At 34.4% G+C, this 18,926-nt stretch overlaps 1 protein-coding gene across 5 annotated transcripts; it reads left to right on the forward strand.

Moving 5' to 3' along the window:
- Positions 1-1,217: 1,217 nt before the first annotated feature.
- LOC114475667 (dixin-like) lies at positions 1,218-18,311 on the forward strand. 5 transcript variants are annotated; one of them, XM_028466672.1, is made up of 21 exons: positions 1,218-1,479; positions 2,849-2,978; positions 4,471-4,596; positions 4,729-4,960; positions 6,148-6,249; positions 10,549-10,637; positions 10,736-10,839; positions 11,868-11,951; positions 12,239-12,292; positions 12,364-12,414; positions 12,480-12,584; positions 13,252-13,305; positions 13,416-13,487; positions 13,589-13,660; positions 13,744-13,800; positions 14,431-14,577; positions 14,803-14,830; positions 15,842-15,959; positions 16,072-16,180; positions 17,751-17,830; positions 17,916-18,311. In XM_028466672.1, exons 1-21 carry the CDS (start codon positions 1,414-1,416, stop codon positions 17,923-17,925), a joined length of 1,890 nt encoding a protein of 629 aa, XP_028322473.1. In that variant the 5' UTR covers positions 1,218-1,413; the 3' UTR covers positions 17,926-18,311. The 5 variants fall into 5 exon arrangements, with proteins under 5 accessions (XP_028322473.1, XP_028322471.1, XP_028322470.1 ...); XM_028466670.1 differs by having other exon boundaries at positions 1,219-1,479; positions 2,846-2,978; XM_028466669.1 differs by having other exon boundaries at positions 1,219-1,479; positions 14,428-14,577.
- Positions 18,312-18,926: the final 615 nt, after the last annotated feature.

Below are 18,926 nucleotides of genomic sequence, written 5' to 3' on the forward strand. Positions count from 1 at the left end.
CGTTTTCCTGCAAAAAATCTGGTCCACTTGAGATGAAACTGCTCCGTTTTTGGCCCCTGAACTAAAATGTGTTTTACGCCCCTGCCATAATACATGACGTTGTAATTCATTCAGTATTTTGGAGGTATGGACAGGTTTTTGTGAGGTTAGATGAAGTAATAAGAATGTAGGCAACTTGTGGCCCTAGGTTTGTGCAGATGTTCAAAATGGCCAAAAAGTCAACAAAAACACAAAACAACAGTAGTGACACCAAAAAAAAAAAAATCAAGATAAACACAATGTTATTACAAAAATGCTCAAAAAACATTTAAAAAAAAAAAAAAATAGAAGTTCAGTCATCCGGGAGGGGTATGTTCAGATGAAGTGGCTTGGGCACCTGATTAGGATGCCCTCCGCACATTTCCCTGGTGAGGTGTTCAGGCGATCCTGAGGAAGACCCAGGACACGATGGCTAGCCTGGAAACACTCCCAGATGAGCTGGACAAAGTGGCTGGGGAGAGCAACGTCTGGGCCTCCTTGCTCAGGATGCTGCCCCCAAGACCCAACCATGGATGAGTGGCAGAAAATGAATGGACTAAAAAAAGACAAATCACTATAAATGACAGTAAAATACAGTACAATACTCCAAAAAACATACAAAAAATGTAGCCTACTAATAACATGTTATGTCTACTGGTGCTACTGTAACATAAAATTGTTTACCAGAAGACAATTTTAGCTTCACCAGTAATGTCTACTCACAGTGCACCAAAAACCTTTACTGGTAAACCACAAAAAGTTATTCAATCTAAACAAATAATATCAATAACCATCTGTTTTATTGCTTATGTTGAGTCGGTGTCTTGTAAACCCATGTGGGCTGGGCAAGCTTGTGCTTTGCACTTAAATAAAATCAATCAATCAGTGATAATAATTACTATTATTATTGTTGTTGTTTTGCATTTGTACACTTCTTCCTTTGATTTATTTTTTTTTTTTTAAAGTTTGTTTGGATTTAGGTTAATTTTATTGATTGAAAATATTTTTTATTTAATTTTTTTGGATTTAAGTTTTTTTTTTCTTCTTTTTTTTGATTAAGTGGAGAGAAAAAATATAGAACATTTCTACTTTTTTTAAAAAAAAATTTTTATTATTATTATTATTAAAATAAAGACACAAATGTAATGTACCTCTATATCGTTTCCGTTTTTTAATATCCCTCCGCCCCCCAAAAAAGTCACGCCCTGCTTCCTCCGCCCCGGGGCCTGCCCATGTTGTTACCCCGGGTTAGTTCCCCTCCAGACCGGGCCGTCACTCACTGTGTGCGGGTTTAAGTTGACGTTTGCGGAGGGAATGAGTGGTAACTAGTTACTAGTTAGTACTGGGGGTCTGTTGCTGGATAACCGGGTGAGTTTAAATGGGTTTTCCCGTCAAATGATGATCGCCTCATTGTCTAGGGGAAGTTTACTGGATGAGGTTCTACACGGAGGTTTTCAGGAGGTAACGGACCATTTACTACTACTCACTGCTCCTCTTAGGTTAGCTTTACTTTAGCGGGGGAAAGACGGTTTTAATTGTTTAAAAGTGTCACCTGTAGCATTTTGCTACCGTTTATACCTCATACTTTAATGTATGGATGCTTTTTTAAACATTGAGGTTTAGCTTGAGAGGTAAACATCACCAGAGTAGGTTACATACCGCTTCCTGTAACAATATTAAACACTAGTTAACTGCGCTTTTTCATATTTGTGAGCTAAATAATGTGAGTTTTTGTACACGGGGTGTGTTTGAGGATGATTAGTGAACGTGTGCGTTCTTTGTGCGGTAACCCGGACAACGGGCTGTCACGTGACTGAGCGGACACCGCTAACGGTGAGAGAAACAGATCCTTTCACTTCCTGTTTCTCTGGGTGATGATGATGATGATTGCAGTGTTTTTCAACCTGAAATATCGAGTAAATAATGACGAAATATTTATCTACTATATTGCTAATTGTATCACCTCTAGCGCAGGTGTGGGCAACTGGTGGCTCGGGGGCCATATGCGGCCCACGGTCTAATTTTGTGCCCCCCCCCCCACACACACGCACACACACATAACACATAAAATTACCCAAAAGTTGCGCATGTCGACTAAAAAGGCATAAACATAAAAGAGTAATGTATGAATGGACAACAAAAATACATACAATCATTTAAAGAAACATACACAATAAAGACAAAAAACAAACAAACTCTAAAAGACAACAAAAATAACACAAATCACCTATAACAGAAACACACAAACACAAAAATAACAGAGAATTTTACAAATTAATGTCAAAAATACCCCAAATGACTCCAAAAACATAAAATTACAGAAAAATGCACAAAAGGACAACAAACATACACAAAAATAACAGGAAAGAAACCTAAAATGTGAACAGAAACACACAAAATTACCATAAAGTTGCACAAGGCGACTGAAAATGCACAAAAATAACAGAGTAATGTATTAATTGACAACAAAAATACACACAATGATTTAAAGAAACATCCAAAATTAATTACTGTTTAAAAATAGATATATTTAACATCATGTTAACATTCTCAAATGTAAATCTAGTTCAAATAAAACACTATAAGAATATCTGAACTACTCATGATCGAAGAAAGATTGTAGGAAAAAAAAATGTCTTTGGGGGTCGCCAGGAATTTGTGATATCGAAATGGGGTCACGATCCAAAAAGGACTGGGAACCACTGCGTTAGTGATTGTTGTTGTTGTACCCCTTCACCCCTATGACTGTCCTAGTATCCCAAACAAAGAACCAGTCTCAGCCCCTGTGACCCCCTCAATCCCTAACCATGTGTGTGCGTGTGTGTAGCAGCAGCAGCTAGCAGCTTATGTTTCCTGGGTGAACGCTCAGCTGAAGAAGAAACCAGGTTTGAAGCCCATCAATGACCTCCGACGTGACCTTCAGGACGGCCTGGTGCTCACTGAGCTCATAGAGATAGTTGGTAAGAAGAACACGTACACACAGACATACACACACACAGTTACACAATAACCCAGCAGAGCAGAGATGAATATGTTATGGTTTCATTTATTCAGACAACTGTCCCCCAGGAAATCCACCTTGATCTCCTTTGAGATCAATGAAACCATTGATTTAAAAGGATGACAAAAATAATCTTGCTGGAATTATTACTCAGAGATGAACAACTTTGATCACATCAGGCCCGCGTGATCAATATTCATGTCAGCATTTAGAATAATGACCAATTTGAACAAAAATAATGAGGGTTTTTTGTTGTTATTTTGTAATTTTTTTTTTTCTCTCATTGTATTTTAGTTTTTGCTGTATTATGGAATTTTTTGTCTTGTTTTGTGTTTTGTATATTTTTTTGGTCATTTTTTAATGTATTTAGAATTATATTCTGTGTTTGTCAATGTTATCTGTGTTTTTAGAGTCACTGTTTTGTGTTTTTGAAGTCATGTTGTGTATTTTTGCTGGTTATTCTTTGTGTTTTTGGAGTCATTTAGGATATTTCTGGAGTCATTTTGCATATTTTTTTCTCTTTTTAGGAGTTTTTCTCTATGTTTTCAAAGTCATTTTGTGTATTTTTGTTGTACTTCTCTGTGTGTTTAGTCATGTGTATTTTTGTAGTTTTGTGTGTTTTTAGAGTTTCTTTGTGTTTTCAATGTCATGATGTGTAGTTTTGCTTGTCATTTTGTGTGTTTTTGGAGTCATTTTGCATATTTTTTATTGTCAGTTTGTATATTTTTCTGTACTTTTGTGTTATTTTGAGTCATTTTGTGTGTTTTTCTTTGTTTCATGAGTTTTTTTTTTAGTAATTTTGTGTAGTTTTGTTGTACTTTACTGTATTTTTAATCATGTCTATTTTATTTTTTATTGTTTTGTTTGCTTTAAGAGTTTATTTGTGTTTTCAATGTCTCGATGTGTAGTTTTGCTTGTCATTTTGTGTTTTTTTTAGTCTTTTTGCCTGTTTTGATTCTCAGTTTGTATATTTTTCTGTAATTTTGTGTGTTTTTGAGTCATTTTGTGTGTTTTTCTTTGTTTCATGAGTTTTTATTTAGTAATTTTGTGTATTTTTTGTTGTACTTTACTGTGTTTTTAGTCATGTGTATTTTATTTTTTGTGTTTTTAGAGTTTCTTTGTGTTTTAAATGTCATGAAGTGTAGTTTTGCTTGTCATTTTGTGTGTTTTTGGAGTCATTGTGCATATTTTATTGTCGTTTTGTTTATTTTTCTGTTGACTTGTGTGTTTTGGAGTCATTCAGTTGGTTACCAAAACCTAAACTAAGTTAGTGAATTAAGAATTGATAGTAACATGCATTAGATGTAATATTATCTATATATAAATTGGAATATGAAGTATTATTTGTATATAATGTTTTATGCAACTGATAACTCCTATTTTAGCACATTTTGAGTCTGTAACCTCCATCATGCTGCTATAAAATATTTTTTTATTTTTAAACCTGACAGCTGGAGAAGTGTTAAAAGGAGTGCACGTACCTCCCCAGAACAAAGAGGAGAGCAGGAAAAATGTGGAGGAAGTTTTGCGCTTCATTTCAAGTAGAAACATACGAATGCCACACATATCCGCCAGAGGTAAGTCACGTCCCACTTTTAAATAACACAAATGTGGACAGGACACACAAAGAAAATAGAACACATATGAAGATGAAACCTGTTTATTTCACAGTTATTAGTTCATTTGGAATTTATTTGTATGTTTTCCAGACATCGTCGATGGTAACTTGAAATCCGTCATGAGGATTATTCTGGCATTGGCCGCTCACTTCAAACCTTCAGCCAATCACAGGACTACAGCTGGACACGGTGGGAACCCAGCCAAAGGCCACGCCCACCACAACCCTCTGTCCACTGTAGCTCTGGCTCAAGATGCTGCTGCTGCACTGGTATCAGCTCGACTCCAAGCCTCACTGCCTCCCACAAGCACAAATAATCACAGGTATGAAAGATGTATCCAAAATAACACAAGGAGTTTCTTCCTGTCAACATTTCAGGGGAAATTACATTATTTAATTGCAAAAATATTATATTTAAATTATTACCTTTCCCAAAGGTCATATTTTTACCTGTGTTATTTATTATTTTGTTTGTCTGCAGGATTACATAAAAATATTTTGACAAAATTTTAACTAAAAATAGACCTGACGTAATAGAAGATTCCATTAAATATTGGAAGGGATATGGATCAATAGAATGATCAGATCAGTTTAAAAAAAAAAATCAAAAATCCCTATACCTCATAATTGGTGGAATTAAAAAAAATTAATCTCTCGGTGTGTAATTAACTGGTCTTTATGAAATTTGACCAAGATTAGTTTTGTTTTCTTTTTGAATTATACTGTTTAAGGTTTCATTTTTTCAGACGTTATTACGCGGAAGTCAAGGAAACTTCAAAGGAAACATCAAAGCGGTCAGCAGACGCCTCTGAAGAAGACTGGCTCTTGTTAGTTCAAACATGTCAGGAGATCAAAGTGGATTTCCTGAGGAACTCCTTACATGTTGAGACTGACTTTAAAGTTTCCTTTGAAGTTTCTTTGACTTCCATGTAATAATGCCAGCAAGATTATTTTTGTCTTCTTTTTGGATAATATGTTACGGTTTAATGCATTCAGAGATTGTTATGCAGAAGTCAAGGACACTTCTAAGGAAACTTCAAAGCGATCAGCAGACGTCTCTGACAAAGGCTGGCAGTTGTCAGTCAAAACATGTCAGGAGATCAAACTGGATTTCTTGAAGGACAGTTGCCTGAATAAATTAAACCTTAACATACTGTATTTATGAAATTTGACTAAGCTTTGTATTGTTGGTTCCTCAATTACTATGCTGAGATTCATGATCAAGATTGGTTCCGGATTGCCCATTTTATTGTGATTTTTCTCAAATAAAAAATGGGGGTATCCATACATTTGGACCTACTGTATGGTTATTATTAATGGGCATATACGTTTTTCCCAAGTCTTTAAAGTGTGAATGATTATGGTACCATAATCAGGATCACTGATCCAGATAAGTAAAAATATCTGTCAAAGAGGAGATTTGCTCTCTCTGGGTTCTCTTGTTTCCTATTTTTACGATTATGTAACATGTTAATCAGCAGTGTGTAATTTGTAACTCCTTATCTTTCAGTGGCTGGCGCTCAGCTGGGGAGAGGAACGTGTGTGTTCGAACACTGGTTCAACAATACGAGCGAGGAGCACCAGACGAGCATGAAAATAATCAGCGTTGCAGGTATTTTGAACTGGGGGCCAATTCCGGCCCAATTTAGAGCATTTAATTTGGCCCTGCAATAGAAAGTAAAAGTGAGTAGTAAAAGTTGTAGACATGTCAGCCCTTCCAAAAACACAATTATTTTCTTTTTCCCACCCTTTTGACCTCAAACCGGTCCATATTTGGCCCCTGAACTGAAAAGAGTTTGACACCACCGCCTCAACTGAAGGGAAATCCTCTATAGCAGACATGGGTAACTGGCAGCCTAGGGGCCACATGAGGCCCTCAGTTTAATTGTATGCAGCCCTCAAAGTAATCATAAAAACAACAACAATGATACATAAAATTACTCAAAAACACACAAAACAACAACAAAAATACACAGTCAATATATATACGAAATTACAGTAAATGACAACAAAGGTGCACAAAAACAAGAAAAACACAAAAAAATTACTTGACACACTTACACTAGCAAACAAGCAAAACGACAACAGAAATACACAATATGACCCCCAAAAAACATACATTTACTAACAATACATATTAGTCTAACATTAACATTAGCCTAAGCCTAGCAAAGCATTAGCCGAGCATTAGCACTAATTTAGCAATCACATTAGCCTAGCATTAACCTTAGCCTAAGCCTAGCAAAGCATTAGCCAAGCATTAGCACTAATTTAGCAATCACATTAGCCTAGCATTAACATTAGCCTAAGCCTAGCACAGCATTAGCCGAGCATTAGCACTAATTTAGCAATAACATTAGCCTAGTTTTAGCACTAACCTAACATTAGCCTAGCAATAACATTAGCATTAGCCTAGCATTTGCACTAACCTAGCATTAGCATTAAACTAGCATTAGCATTAACCTAGCATCAGCATTAGCCTAACATTAACATTAGTCTTTATTAGCGTGCATTCTCACTAATAAATAAACCGCAGTTATAGAAACAATACCCCGGCCACTCGTAATCTCACAAAGCTTCATTTAAAAGGATGTGACGATGTCCCAGAGTTATCCTCTTTCATGCTCCCCTGTAACTTTAGCCGTATCGTTAGCATAAACATTTGTACAAACAAGATTTTTCTTCACTTCACGCACTTAAATAATAATAAAGTTATCTGGTTTTCAAAATGTTGAACTTTGTATTTGTGCTCAGTGAGCGAGTCACTGATTGGGAGAACAAGCTCCTCTTTGTTGTTGCTGTAAAAATGGATTCAGTTCAGTGAATATTTTAGCCCAGAGTTATTCTGTTCTTATGTAAGATAGAGTTATTTAGTCCCATCATTTACACCTACTTTTCACCACTTTGCAAACAGCACAGTGTGTTCTCTCTCTCTTTCTCTGTGTGTGTGTGTGTGTGCGCGTGCGTGTGCGTGCGTGTGCGTGTGTATATTCTTCTATCTCGTGTGGTTGTGTTACTGAGATCTAACTTCCTATATATTTATCTGGCCCACAAAGTGAATGTATTGATTATTTGTGGAGTGTGAGCGTGTGTGTGCGTGTGCCATGTATGTGTGCGTGTTAGCTGTTAGACGGGCTAGCTAGAGGCCTAAAGCTGGGCTGTGTCAGTGTGTGGAGAATTGCAGATTGTCATGAGTTTGAATCCATGCACACACAGATGCTTTAGAGCCACAGACAGAGTGGATCTTAGACTCCAGTGGGACCAGTTACACGCAGGGTTAACCCAGCTGTAGCCCAGCATGGGGGGCACACAGATTAAATGGTAAGATGATGCATGATGCCTTTGTGGAACAATTTATCTTGAACTGTTTTGCTGTCTTAAGGTGAGAGTGAGTTTAGAGAAGTTCAGTGAATTGTGCATGCAGTTTTTCTCCTGATATCATGATTTTATTTTGAAAACATAATTAGTGTTTCACTATAAAACACTTCCACCTACTACTCGCACATTTTGAACCGATTTCAACAAGTTTGGTGTTAAAATGTGCAGATAATTTCTTGCCATTTTACTATTCAACTTTTTCATTTTCCCATCCACATCACCGATTTCAACCTATTTAACTTTTCAACCTTTTTCAAGCTTTTCAAGTCTCTTCAGCTTTTTTTTTTTTTTTTTAAACTTTATTAAGATTGTTTCAGATCCTCCAACCTATTTCAACAATGTCGATCATAACTTCTGCATTATTTCACAGAGGGGTCATTGGCAGGGGTCTGCAACCTTTACTCTCAAAGGAGCCATTTTACCTTAATCTCACCTGGATTAAAGTTCTCCCAGAGCCGAAAAAATTACCTTCTCAATGAAGATAATACAGTGTATAAAATTCTATACAGTTAAAATAATATTGAATGATTTTATGAATTAATGTTTTTGAAGGGCTACAAAAAAAACTTAAATTAGATAACACATGATCATGTCGATCAACACGTGCTAATTGCTCATTTCTTGCAACATATCAATCTCGCATATTAAGCTGGCTTGTTGGCAGTTAAATAAATGTTTCCCCACACAAATAAAATCTGTATTTTCTTCCAGAATAGCCTTTTTGTTAGTGTAGTGTTTTTACAAGGGATTTAAAACTTGAGGTTAGCCACAGGTGCAGGAAAGTTGATGGTCTGTAGATGTTGCAGGAGGTGAAGTAGGGAGGTGGCAGAGCTATTGCACAATGTTATTTTTAGGTTAACCAATTATTTTATCATAATTTTATTTGAAGTTAATGTCATTAATCATCAATACCCTCTGTAAGAAATAACAAATCATTATTTTATTTTATTTTTTCAAAGCTACACAGAGTCATTGCAAAAGAGTCAAAGAGCCGCATGAGTCTCCAGAGCTGCAGGTTGCAGACCCCTGGGATAGGCTAGTGCTAATGCTAGGCAGATGCTAATCCAGTGCTAGGTTAATGCTAACGCTGTGCTAATAATACACTGATGCTAATGCTAAGCTATTGCTAGGTGTCAGTGCCCAATCCTTTCATGGGCCGGATCCTTTCAGATCCTTTCAAGGCATGCGCGCAACACGTCTCCATCAGGTCTGCTTATTTTATGGCAGTTTATGTACTATTTATTTAAAAAAGAATATTTAAAAATGTATGTTTTGAGTGAATTCCGATTTATTTTGTTTTTTATCTTATTTTCTGTTTGGTTTTTGATTGTCAATGTTGTGTATTGTGTTTTATTTATTTTTTATTAACAAAAACACCACAAAACAGTCATCTTTTGTGTACTATTAAAGTATTAACAAATGTCGTATGGTCAGTTTATATTCAAATATCACGTCCCAGCAGCTCTGTCGTGAGGATTGCAAGTGAAGGAAGTGGAAGTATTGGGCACTGACACGAGGTTAATCTTTAGATAATGCTATAATTTGGTTAATGCTAACTAATGCTGGGCTAATGTTAATGCTATGCTAATGCTAGTTCATGCTAATGCTAGTTGATGCAATAGTTAGGCTAATGCTAATGTTAATGTTACGCTAATGCTAATACCAGACTAATGCTATGCTAATGTTAATGTTACGCTAATGCTAATACCAGACTAATGCTATGCTAATGTTTATGCAAGGCTAATTTTTATGTTAATGCTGGGTTAATGTTAATGCTATGCTATTGCTAGGCTAATGCTAAGTTAATGTTAATGCTAGGTTAATGGTAATGCTAATGTCAGGCTAATAGTAATGCTTTTAATGAATATTGAACATTTATTTGGCAAAAAATTGCAGGCTCATTTTTACAGTACTGTTTAAAGTCAAACATTTTATTGCACTGTAGGTTCAAAATTTGATAAATCAAAAATCTGTGAAAAGTTTTACATTTTTTTGGGGAAAAAAGAGTTTTTACATTGTTTCAGTAAATCTGACATATAAAGAAATAAAAGCATAAACAGGGGCATAAAGCTTAACCATTGACAATGAACATAAAAGATAAAAACCTGCCACGTTCCTGCACTCTGCTGTTTTTGGCACCACCTGGTGCTTTTGGAGGAGAAATGACCCACATTTCTTGACAATTTACTTCACAATTTGCAATAGGTTTAAGCATAAGGAGGTTTTTACAGTATTGGGGCTACATTTTGGTGAAAATCTGTAGCACATTTGGTTGATTTGTTGTGAATCATCAATTATTGAACTTTGGAGGTTTGTTATAGCGACACCATTAGGACTATTGGCCTGTCTTTGCAGGTATTGGCCAATACTCTGGCTTCCTGGCCACCATTAAGATATAATCACAACCTCATGATATTCTGCAGAGGTGTGCAGCTCCATGATGTGTTCTTGTACTTTACCAAAAATCTACACACCTTCATGTTTCTCTGTACATATTTTAATAACAAGTGTTTTGTCTGTTTGTGGGCATTAGTTCCGTCAGTACGCTGTCGTCACCTGGCACTCCAGCAGGTGACCTCTCAGACAGACATCAGCAGGTCTGTACAGAACTGGAGAGCAGCGGTAAGTGAGTCTGTCCCATCCCAAACTGTCCCACAGTCCACCAGTCATCACTCTGCTCTATGCTATACATGTGTGCTTAATGTGTACCACCAACACAGGGGATTCCTCCTGTAAGGCTGACGTGGAGTGTCAGGTGGAATGTCTCGGTGAAAGTTTAGAGAAAGAAGTGCAAGATACTCGGAAAATGGTGTCTGCTTTACAGGTACAGTATGGTAAATACTAATTGTGTTTTCTGTTTCCTCTGCAAATATGAGACAACTCTCTAAAAATCACTCCTGACAACTATAAAAAAAAAATAGTTATTTCAAAAAGGAATGAGGCATTTTTTTTTCTCAAACGTATCTTTTCTTTGTAAAATCATGTAAATAGTTTGAATTGTATTACTTGAAAATTAATTGGGGTGTCCCGATATGTGTTAGCGCGAATCACCCATACTTATATTATTTATTTTGTAGTGTGGAAGAATGTTAGAAAAATCCTTGATCAAACTGAGAACAATAGTGGCTATAATGGTTTATATTCATTAAAATAAAAATGACCTCCCTAAAGCTGATAAATTATGTAATTAATTATATATTGTTATATTGAGTCCTTATATCAGAGATGTTGGCCAATATAATTTATTTATTTATTTATTTATTTACACATTTATTTGTTTTTTGTTTTTTTTTGCTGATATCAAACCGACATCAATATCGGACCGGGACACCCTGAGAAATTAAGTTATTGATATTAATTTTATCTATTCATTTTTATTTGTTGTTGTTTTGATTATTTATTTGTTTGTTTTTTGTTTAATTTTTTGCTGATGTCAAAGAAATAAACTCATCTTTGTTATTGTTATTTATTTTTTGTTTATTTATTTTTTGCTGATGGATATCAAACCCATCTCAATATTGAATCGGGACAGCCTCAGAAATTAAGTTATTAATGTTAATTGTGTGTATATATATTTATTTAATATTGTTATTTTTGTTATTGTTATCTGTAATTATTTTTGTTTGTTTATTTATTATTTTTTTATTTTGCTGATATCAAACAAATATCAATATCGAATCGGGACAGCCTCAGATGTTAATGTTTAGTATATACATTTATTTGTTTCTTTTTAGGGCCCTCGTTACTGTTTTAAAACTTGTCGCTAAAATAATCTGAGATCTTTTTGCCATAATTTCATGCACATCACCATGTGAAGACACTGTTTACTGACTGTGAACTGTGCTTTTTAAGGCTCTGCTGTTGCACGGGTCGCTACCTGAGGATCAACAAGATGCACCTTTGACTTTGGACCAAGAAAATACTGAACACCATCTGGTAAATAGTTGTTTTTTATTTATTAAAAAAAAAATATTGTTGTTTTTTAAACACATGTATTCTTTTTATATCTTGATTTCCTCTCTGTCCTTTACTGCTGCGTTTCTCTGACTTTACTTTCTGTTACTCTTTGTGCTCGCTGCTGAAGATCGTATTACTTTTCCTTAGCTTTGTGTGTGTGCGTGTGTGTGCTTTCATGTGTATAAGATGGTGACACGGATATCAGTTTCCTTCTTTTCCTGCTTCATTGTGTCTCTCTCACTCATTCCTTCTTCTTTCCTCCGCAGGTCGTCATTCGCAGTCGCCTTGACCAGAGCATGGAGGAGGCTCAGGAGCTCAAAGTAAAACCCTCTCATTTATGGTTTCATTAAGAACTGGGATTAATGTTTAATCTGCTGGTTTTTTTTCTCAGAGGGAACTGATGTGCTGTAAGATGGAGATGAGGAATTTACAAGGAGTGAAGGTAGGAGAACTTCCTGCACCAATGAAAAGGATTGTATTAATAACAGTGGCTTTGGTTTGGTGCAGGAGGCCCAGCAGCAGCGTCTGTGCACACAGGAGACGTCCATCCTGCACATGAAGCAAGAACTACTGAGAGCCAGCATGACTAAGGATGAACTCAGCACTCAGAACGTAAAAAAACATCCCTCACACGCTCAAATACAAGTCTATCTGAAATACTAATAATAAAAATTAAATAATAAATACATTAAAAATTAAATACTAAATTGAAATAAATTAATATTAATATCTAACTATCCATTTTTGGACCCCCTGGATCTGGGATAATATTATTACTAAAATATTTAATTTAATTTAATTTAATTTAATTTAATTTAATTTAATTTAATTTAATTTAATTTAATTTAAAATATTACTTTTAATTTTAGATTTAAATTAATATTGAATTTAAAGTTATATTAATATTACAATTTTACATTTAACTTTATATTAATATTAAAATATAAAATAAATTCAATTATTTTTTGTCCGTTTTCTGACCCGCTTGTTCCTGTTTTCAGGGTTGCGGGGTAATAATAATAATAATAAAATCTTACATTTTATATTACATTTATATTTGAATATTAAATTAATAGTAATATTAAAATATTAAATGAAATGTTACATTTAATTAATATTAAAATGTTAAATGTTATATAAAATAAATTTAAATTAATAGTAAAAATGAATAATGAATAACATTAATAAGTCTAGCTGAAATATTCTACTGTAAATTGTGTGTAAACATTGAACTGCAGTGAAATTGGTGAGAAGGAAACTCTTGTGTGTTGTGCTGCAGGCAGAGCTGCTGTGGAAGCTGGAGGAAGGTAACAGAATGTGGGGGGAAGCTAAGGTAATGTTAAGTGTTTCAGTTACTCATTAAAGTCATTACTCTTGGAATTCCTCCTACATTGATTTCTTTGGGGAGGATTGTAGTGTGAATTCCTGATGTTTCTGCTGCAGAAGGAAATCATTCAGAAGGACAGACTTCTTCAGCAGCTCAAACACCAGTTAGAGGAAAGCCAGAAAAGCCAGGTATGATGTAATCACTTGAAAAATATTCCCCTCCCCCCATATCTCCCCCCCTGTCTCTGGTCCTTTTACATGTAAAAATTGAATTTGTGTGTTTTTAACAGACTGAACTGCAAAGAGAATTGGACCATAAAAGCAATACGCTGCAGGAGATAATGGGCAGAGATCTGCAACACGTACTTGGATTCACATTTCTCTTACTCAGCAAGTTTGCATCATGCTTTATTCACCAAAAACATTTCTTATTCTCTTATTTAAGAGCTCAGAACACAATGGATATTCTTACACGGGAAATCAATCTACCTCCATGTCAGATGTAAGTTTTGTTTTTAATCTAAAATAGTATATATTATATATATATATATATATACTATATTAGATCATGTAAGAATTGCACAATAAATTACAAAACCTTTATTTCAAATTGTATTATTTTCATTTATTTATGTATTTTTAAAAGCTGCAAAACTGCAAATTTGAAGCTGCTAGGGACGCTAACTTTTTATCAGATAAAGGCATATTGTAGCCGCCTCATAGATCAATAAATCCAAGATCATTTGCTTGGGGGAAAAAGCTGTAAAAGGGTTGAAAGATACTAAAGAAATCACAGTGAAAATGAAGTAAAAATGCAATAAAACAATTAAACTTTTTTTTTTCACTTTCCGTTTTCTCTCCCTTTTAAAAAAACAACAAACATTTTTATGCATCTGTTTACAAGATTCCACATCCCACAATGCAATGCACAAAACTTTTCCGACATGATCAAAACAAACTTTCAAGCAATAATTTCAACATTTAAAAAAATTGCAAATTGTCTTGGATTTATTGATCTATGAGTTCTACGCTATGTCTTATTATCGTCTCCAGCAGCTTGAAAATATTCCAGAAAAATCCTTCCAGTTGCTTGTAGTTGCCTGATGTGTGTGTGTTGTTGTTCTTTCAGCAGGCGGAGGAGGTCCAGCTGCTCAGAGACGCTCTGAGAAGTTTAAGGAATAACTTTGGAGAACATGACCCACAGCACCACACACTCGACACACTGGAGCAGGGCATCGTGTCCCTGATGGACAGGCTGCATGTGCTGCATTCTCACAGAGTAAACATGCTTTCCTTTTACATCACTGGGTTTCTTCTTGATTTTATAGAGCATTAGCATTTAGATTAGTTCATTTTTCATCATGCGACTTGACAAACTTCAGTTCTATAATCACAGGACTAGGGTAATTTCCTGCTGTCATGCATTAATATTTTCCTCCTGGTTTTTCCATCTACAAATAAACTCTAAAAAATGATTTTTAACTTATGACATTTTTCCTTCCAGGGAAGAGGAAAATCTCCAAGACGCAAAGGTCAGCAAGCAGACGTGGAATCACAGGTTTAGTCTTTTCATGGGTTACGGTCACTGGATTTATCTAGTTTGAAGAATAAGAAAGATTTATTATTTTTATTATTATTATTATTGAATGGGATTCATTTATGCTGCAGTCTATTTACGATCCAAAAGGTTGGTGGGGATAAATGAGTATTTAATCTTCTACAGAACACAGTTTTGTAACTAATGATGAGGTTGTCAGAATAACGATAAGTTTCATATTTAATATTCAATAAATAAAGGATTTTTTATTTATTTTTTGTTGGTAGGGTTAGAAAGGACCAGAAAATTTCCATGGGAATTTGGGGAATATTAAAAAATATTAACTTTTGATGGGAATTATTAATGGAAATTAACCATAAATTGGGAGTAGTTTTTTAAAAACTATCATATCCAAACATAAATATCAGTATCCATTTGAAATAATAGTAATTATGCCACAGTTTATTTACGATCTAAAAAGTTAAAAAGTATGTGGTGATAAATTTGTATTAAATCTTCTACAAAACGCAATTTTGTAACTAATGATGAGGTTGTCAGAATAAAGGTGGTAGTTTCATATCAAATGGGATTAATGGGAATTATTAATAGCAATTAACTATACATTTGGAAGTCATTTTTAATAACTATCATATCAAACATAAATATTAGTATCAATTTGAAATAAAACCAGGGTTGTTATTTCCAGGAACTAATTTTCAAAATTGGAGGTTTGCTGAATCTCCAGGGATGTTAAATATTACTGGGAAATTATATTTTAGCATTATCTAAAATAAAAAAAAAAAAACTGCATTAGTGATTCAAAATTAACTCATAGTTTCTGGTTAATCGTAATAAATAATTTGCATGAAACGTTTTTTTATTATTCTCAGCTTGACTTCCCGGGGAAATGTACTGGAAATGTTCCTCCCCCTTTGCATCTCTAATTGTCCTGGAGAGCTCCTGTCCTGTATGTTTTTGATGCAGAATATTCTTAATGTTTCCATAGATGTTTTTGTTCTTAATGCAGAGATTAACCCAGCCCACAATGGTTCGTCGTCTTTTACTAAAATCCTTTATTTTACTGGAAAATCCTCGACTCCTTCCATGATTCACATTTCTAAAAGGTAAGCCTGGTGTTTGTTTCTAATGTCATTATGATTTTTAATGCTAGCTAGCCAATCACAGGACATAATAAATGATTTACTTCATCTCCTTGTGTGTTTACTCTGTGTGTAGACTGGGTGAGGTGACACTTAAGGATGTTAAAGCAGCTGTTGATCAAGAGGGAAACTACAGGTACCACTTTAAGGCTCTAGATCCGGAGTTTGGAACCGTGAAAGAAGAGGTAAGAGAAGAATAGAAACCGTTTGAGATTAAAACAAACTTACGGGAACCAATTTAAACTATTTACATCTGGATAGAGCCCGATATACATTTTTTATTTTATTTTGGCTGTTGTTATTATATATACGAGTGCAATGCCCGTAGGAAGCATGTCTTGCTATAGAGAAGTGGGAGATTCAGTAGTTTTTTTCATGGATGGTTTACATGGGAGCTTTTATTCCTCTTTAATTCAGAATAACAGTTAAATCCTCTTTAAAGTGACGTTGTAAACACTCAATTCCTAATGCAAATTTAATTCTGAATTACACACACACGCAATTTTTTATTATTGTTATTTATCACTTTAGTTACAAACGTTGTTCACTGAGGACACCTGCTGGTCAATATTTACGGGGTGTTTTTAGGATATTAGACCCACTTTACTCATTTTTAAATCCCTTTGTGCAGTCAGTCCTGTAGATTCTACACAGTTTTTAACTTATCCCGAGTTACGATGACTACCTGTCAACATTGAGCTGTTCTGTAAAGCTGCATTTAAGACAACTTTATGAAATGATTCATGAACGGTATCATTGCAGTCCAAACAAATCCGATGTTGCACACCATTGAACCAAGCAGTAGCCATGTTGAAAGTCTCAGCTCTGTTTGTCCCTGAACCGCTGAGATATTTGAGCCACAGACATACAGACAGAGATTCCTTGCTTTATAGCTAGATATAGATAGATAGAAGATATATAGTATTCTTTTTTTATTTTTTATTATTGCCTACATCTTTTGGACATTTTTTTCAACACTGTCCTATACTGTTTATGAGAGCTCCTATTTAAAAAAAAAATTGTTGTGCTTTTGTGCAATGACAAATATGGATTCTGATTCTGATATGTAACAATACTCGAATTGTTATAATTTTATAATTTTTTTTTTTTTTAATAAAACCTAAAATGTAATTTAAAAAATGTAGTAAAACCCAAAAAGTAATAACTGGTCAATAAAGTAACAAGATGATGAGCCCAAAATGTTAAATGTTTTGCCTTTTTATATACCGGTATATATAAATGATATATATATTTATGCTATCTATGCTTTTTTTTTTTTTTAGGTTAAACTAATTGTTTCTTTGTACTTTAAAAATAGGAAATGTTTTTTTTCCATCTTTTATAGATTATTTTTCATATATATACTGTATGAAGGTAAGAAAAAATCTCAGTACTGTAAAGTTCAAGTTTGAATGACAATAAAGAAAGTCTAAATCGAAGTCTAATATATATATTTGGTTATACACACACACATTATTTAGGCATACGCATTTGTGTATGATACTACTCTCTACATTGAAGCAATATGAATAATCCATAAATCATCGACTCATTATTTTCCAGTCGTAACATTTTCGGTTTTATTACAGTACTTTTTTTTTAATAGCAATTGAAGTCGTTGTTAGACTCTGACACATTTTTATTTGAGCAAATTATCGTCTCCAGCTGCTTAAATGTGTGGATATTTGGTTCATATCATGGTAGATCTGAGTATTACTAACTCTTTATTGTCTCTGTTAATGTCTTTGTGTGCAGGTTTTCCTCGATGCAGCAGTTGTTCCAGGCTGGGAAGGAAAAATCGTTGCCTGGTTAGAAGATGATTGTGGTGATGCAAGGTAGATTAAATGTTCAACGTTGGTACAGATCTTTTATTTTCCCAGTCTATCAATGACATAAGACTGATTTATGTTTCTGTTTCAGACCGGTGTAGGTACAACCATGAACTGCCAGCTTTTAACTGGACCTGTTTGGAAAAACACTGTAAAACTTGTCAAACTGAGATTTGTGTGGATCCATGTTCACTAAACCTGACAAAAAAAGCATTTATCTCCTCAGAGACGGAAACATTTTAGTTTATAACTGATATCTGCAGTGATCACAAAGCTCTGTGCCTTAAAAAACAAAAACAAAATGTTGGTGTATGTGTGTTAAATGTTGACTAAAACGAGCCAATGGAAATATGCAACTCCTCTGTGACTGTGAATGCCATGACTGTCTCTGCTCCAAGTGCTGTGTTGTTGACTCAATTATTGAAATTGTTCGATGGGCCGTATTTTAATGTTTCACTGACATTTTAAAATAAATAGTTTGGAAAAACTTGTTGGTATTCTCAATTTTTCTTGAATAAACTATTGTTTACAAATTCTACAAGTATGCACCACGTTTTGCTCCAAACTGTGTTACTTACTGTAGATTAGCAAGAAAATTGAAGTTCAGCATTCCAAACTAGATTGCATCTAGTCTGGAATGCAATGAGAACCTTGATAATTGAATTTGTGATTTTGTTAGCTGTGTGAGGGTGGATGAATGGAGATCTTTTTTTCTCTCTCTGGAATATTATAGCATATAAAAGTCCTTTAGATTGATTTTTTTTTTAAATCATTTTTTGTTAAATTTTCTCATAAATTTTATTAATTTTTTGCAATTTATCTCTAATCTTTAATGTTATTGTTTCAGTGTCTATAGTTTTTTCTATCGCTTCCAACCAAAGATTTATTTAGGGTGAGATTTGTTGTTTTCCTGTCACCCTTGAGTGCGGGAATACGTCAAAATCTGGCAACTCACTTGCTAATCACTATTTTTATACCGGGTTGCCTGTTTGAGCCCCTTTGGTGTTTTACAGGTGGGGAAAAATGTGATAAATGTAGGGGGGAAAAAACTTTTTTTGTGTGTTGTATATTATTTATGATGGAGCATTGTGGTCAGTAAAAA

Source organism: Gouania willdenowi, chromosome 14 (assembly GCF_900634775.1).
Source record: "Gouania willdenowi chromosome 14, fGouWil2.1, whole genome shotgun sequence".
Taxonomy (NCBI): Eukaryota; Metazoa; Chordata; class Actinopteri; order Blenniiformes; family Gobiesocidae; genus Gouania; species Gouania willdenowi.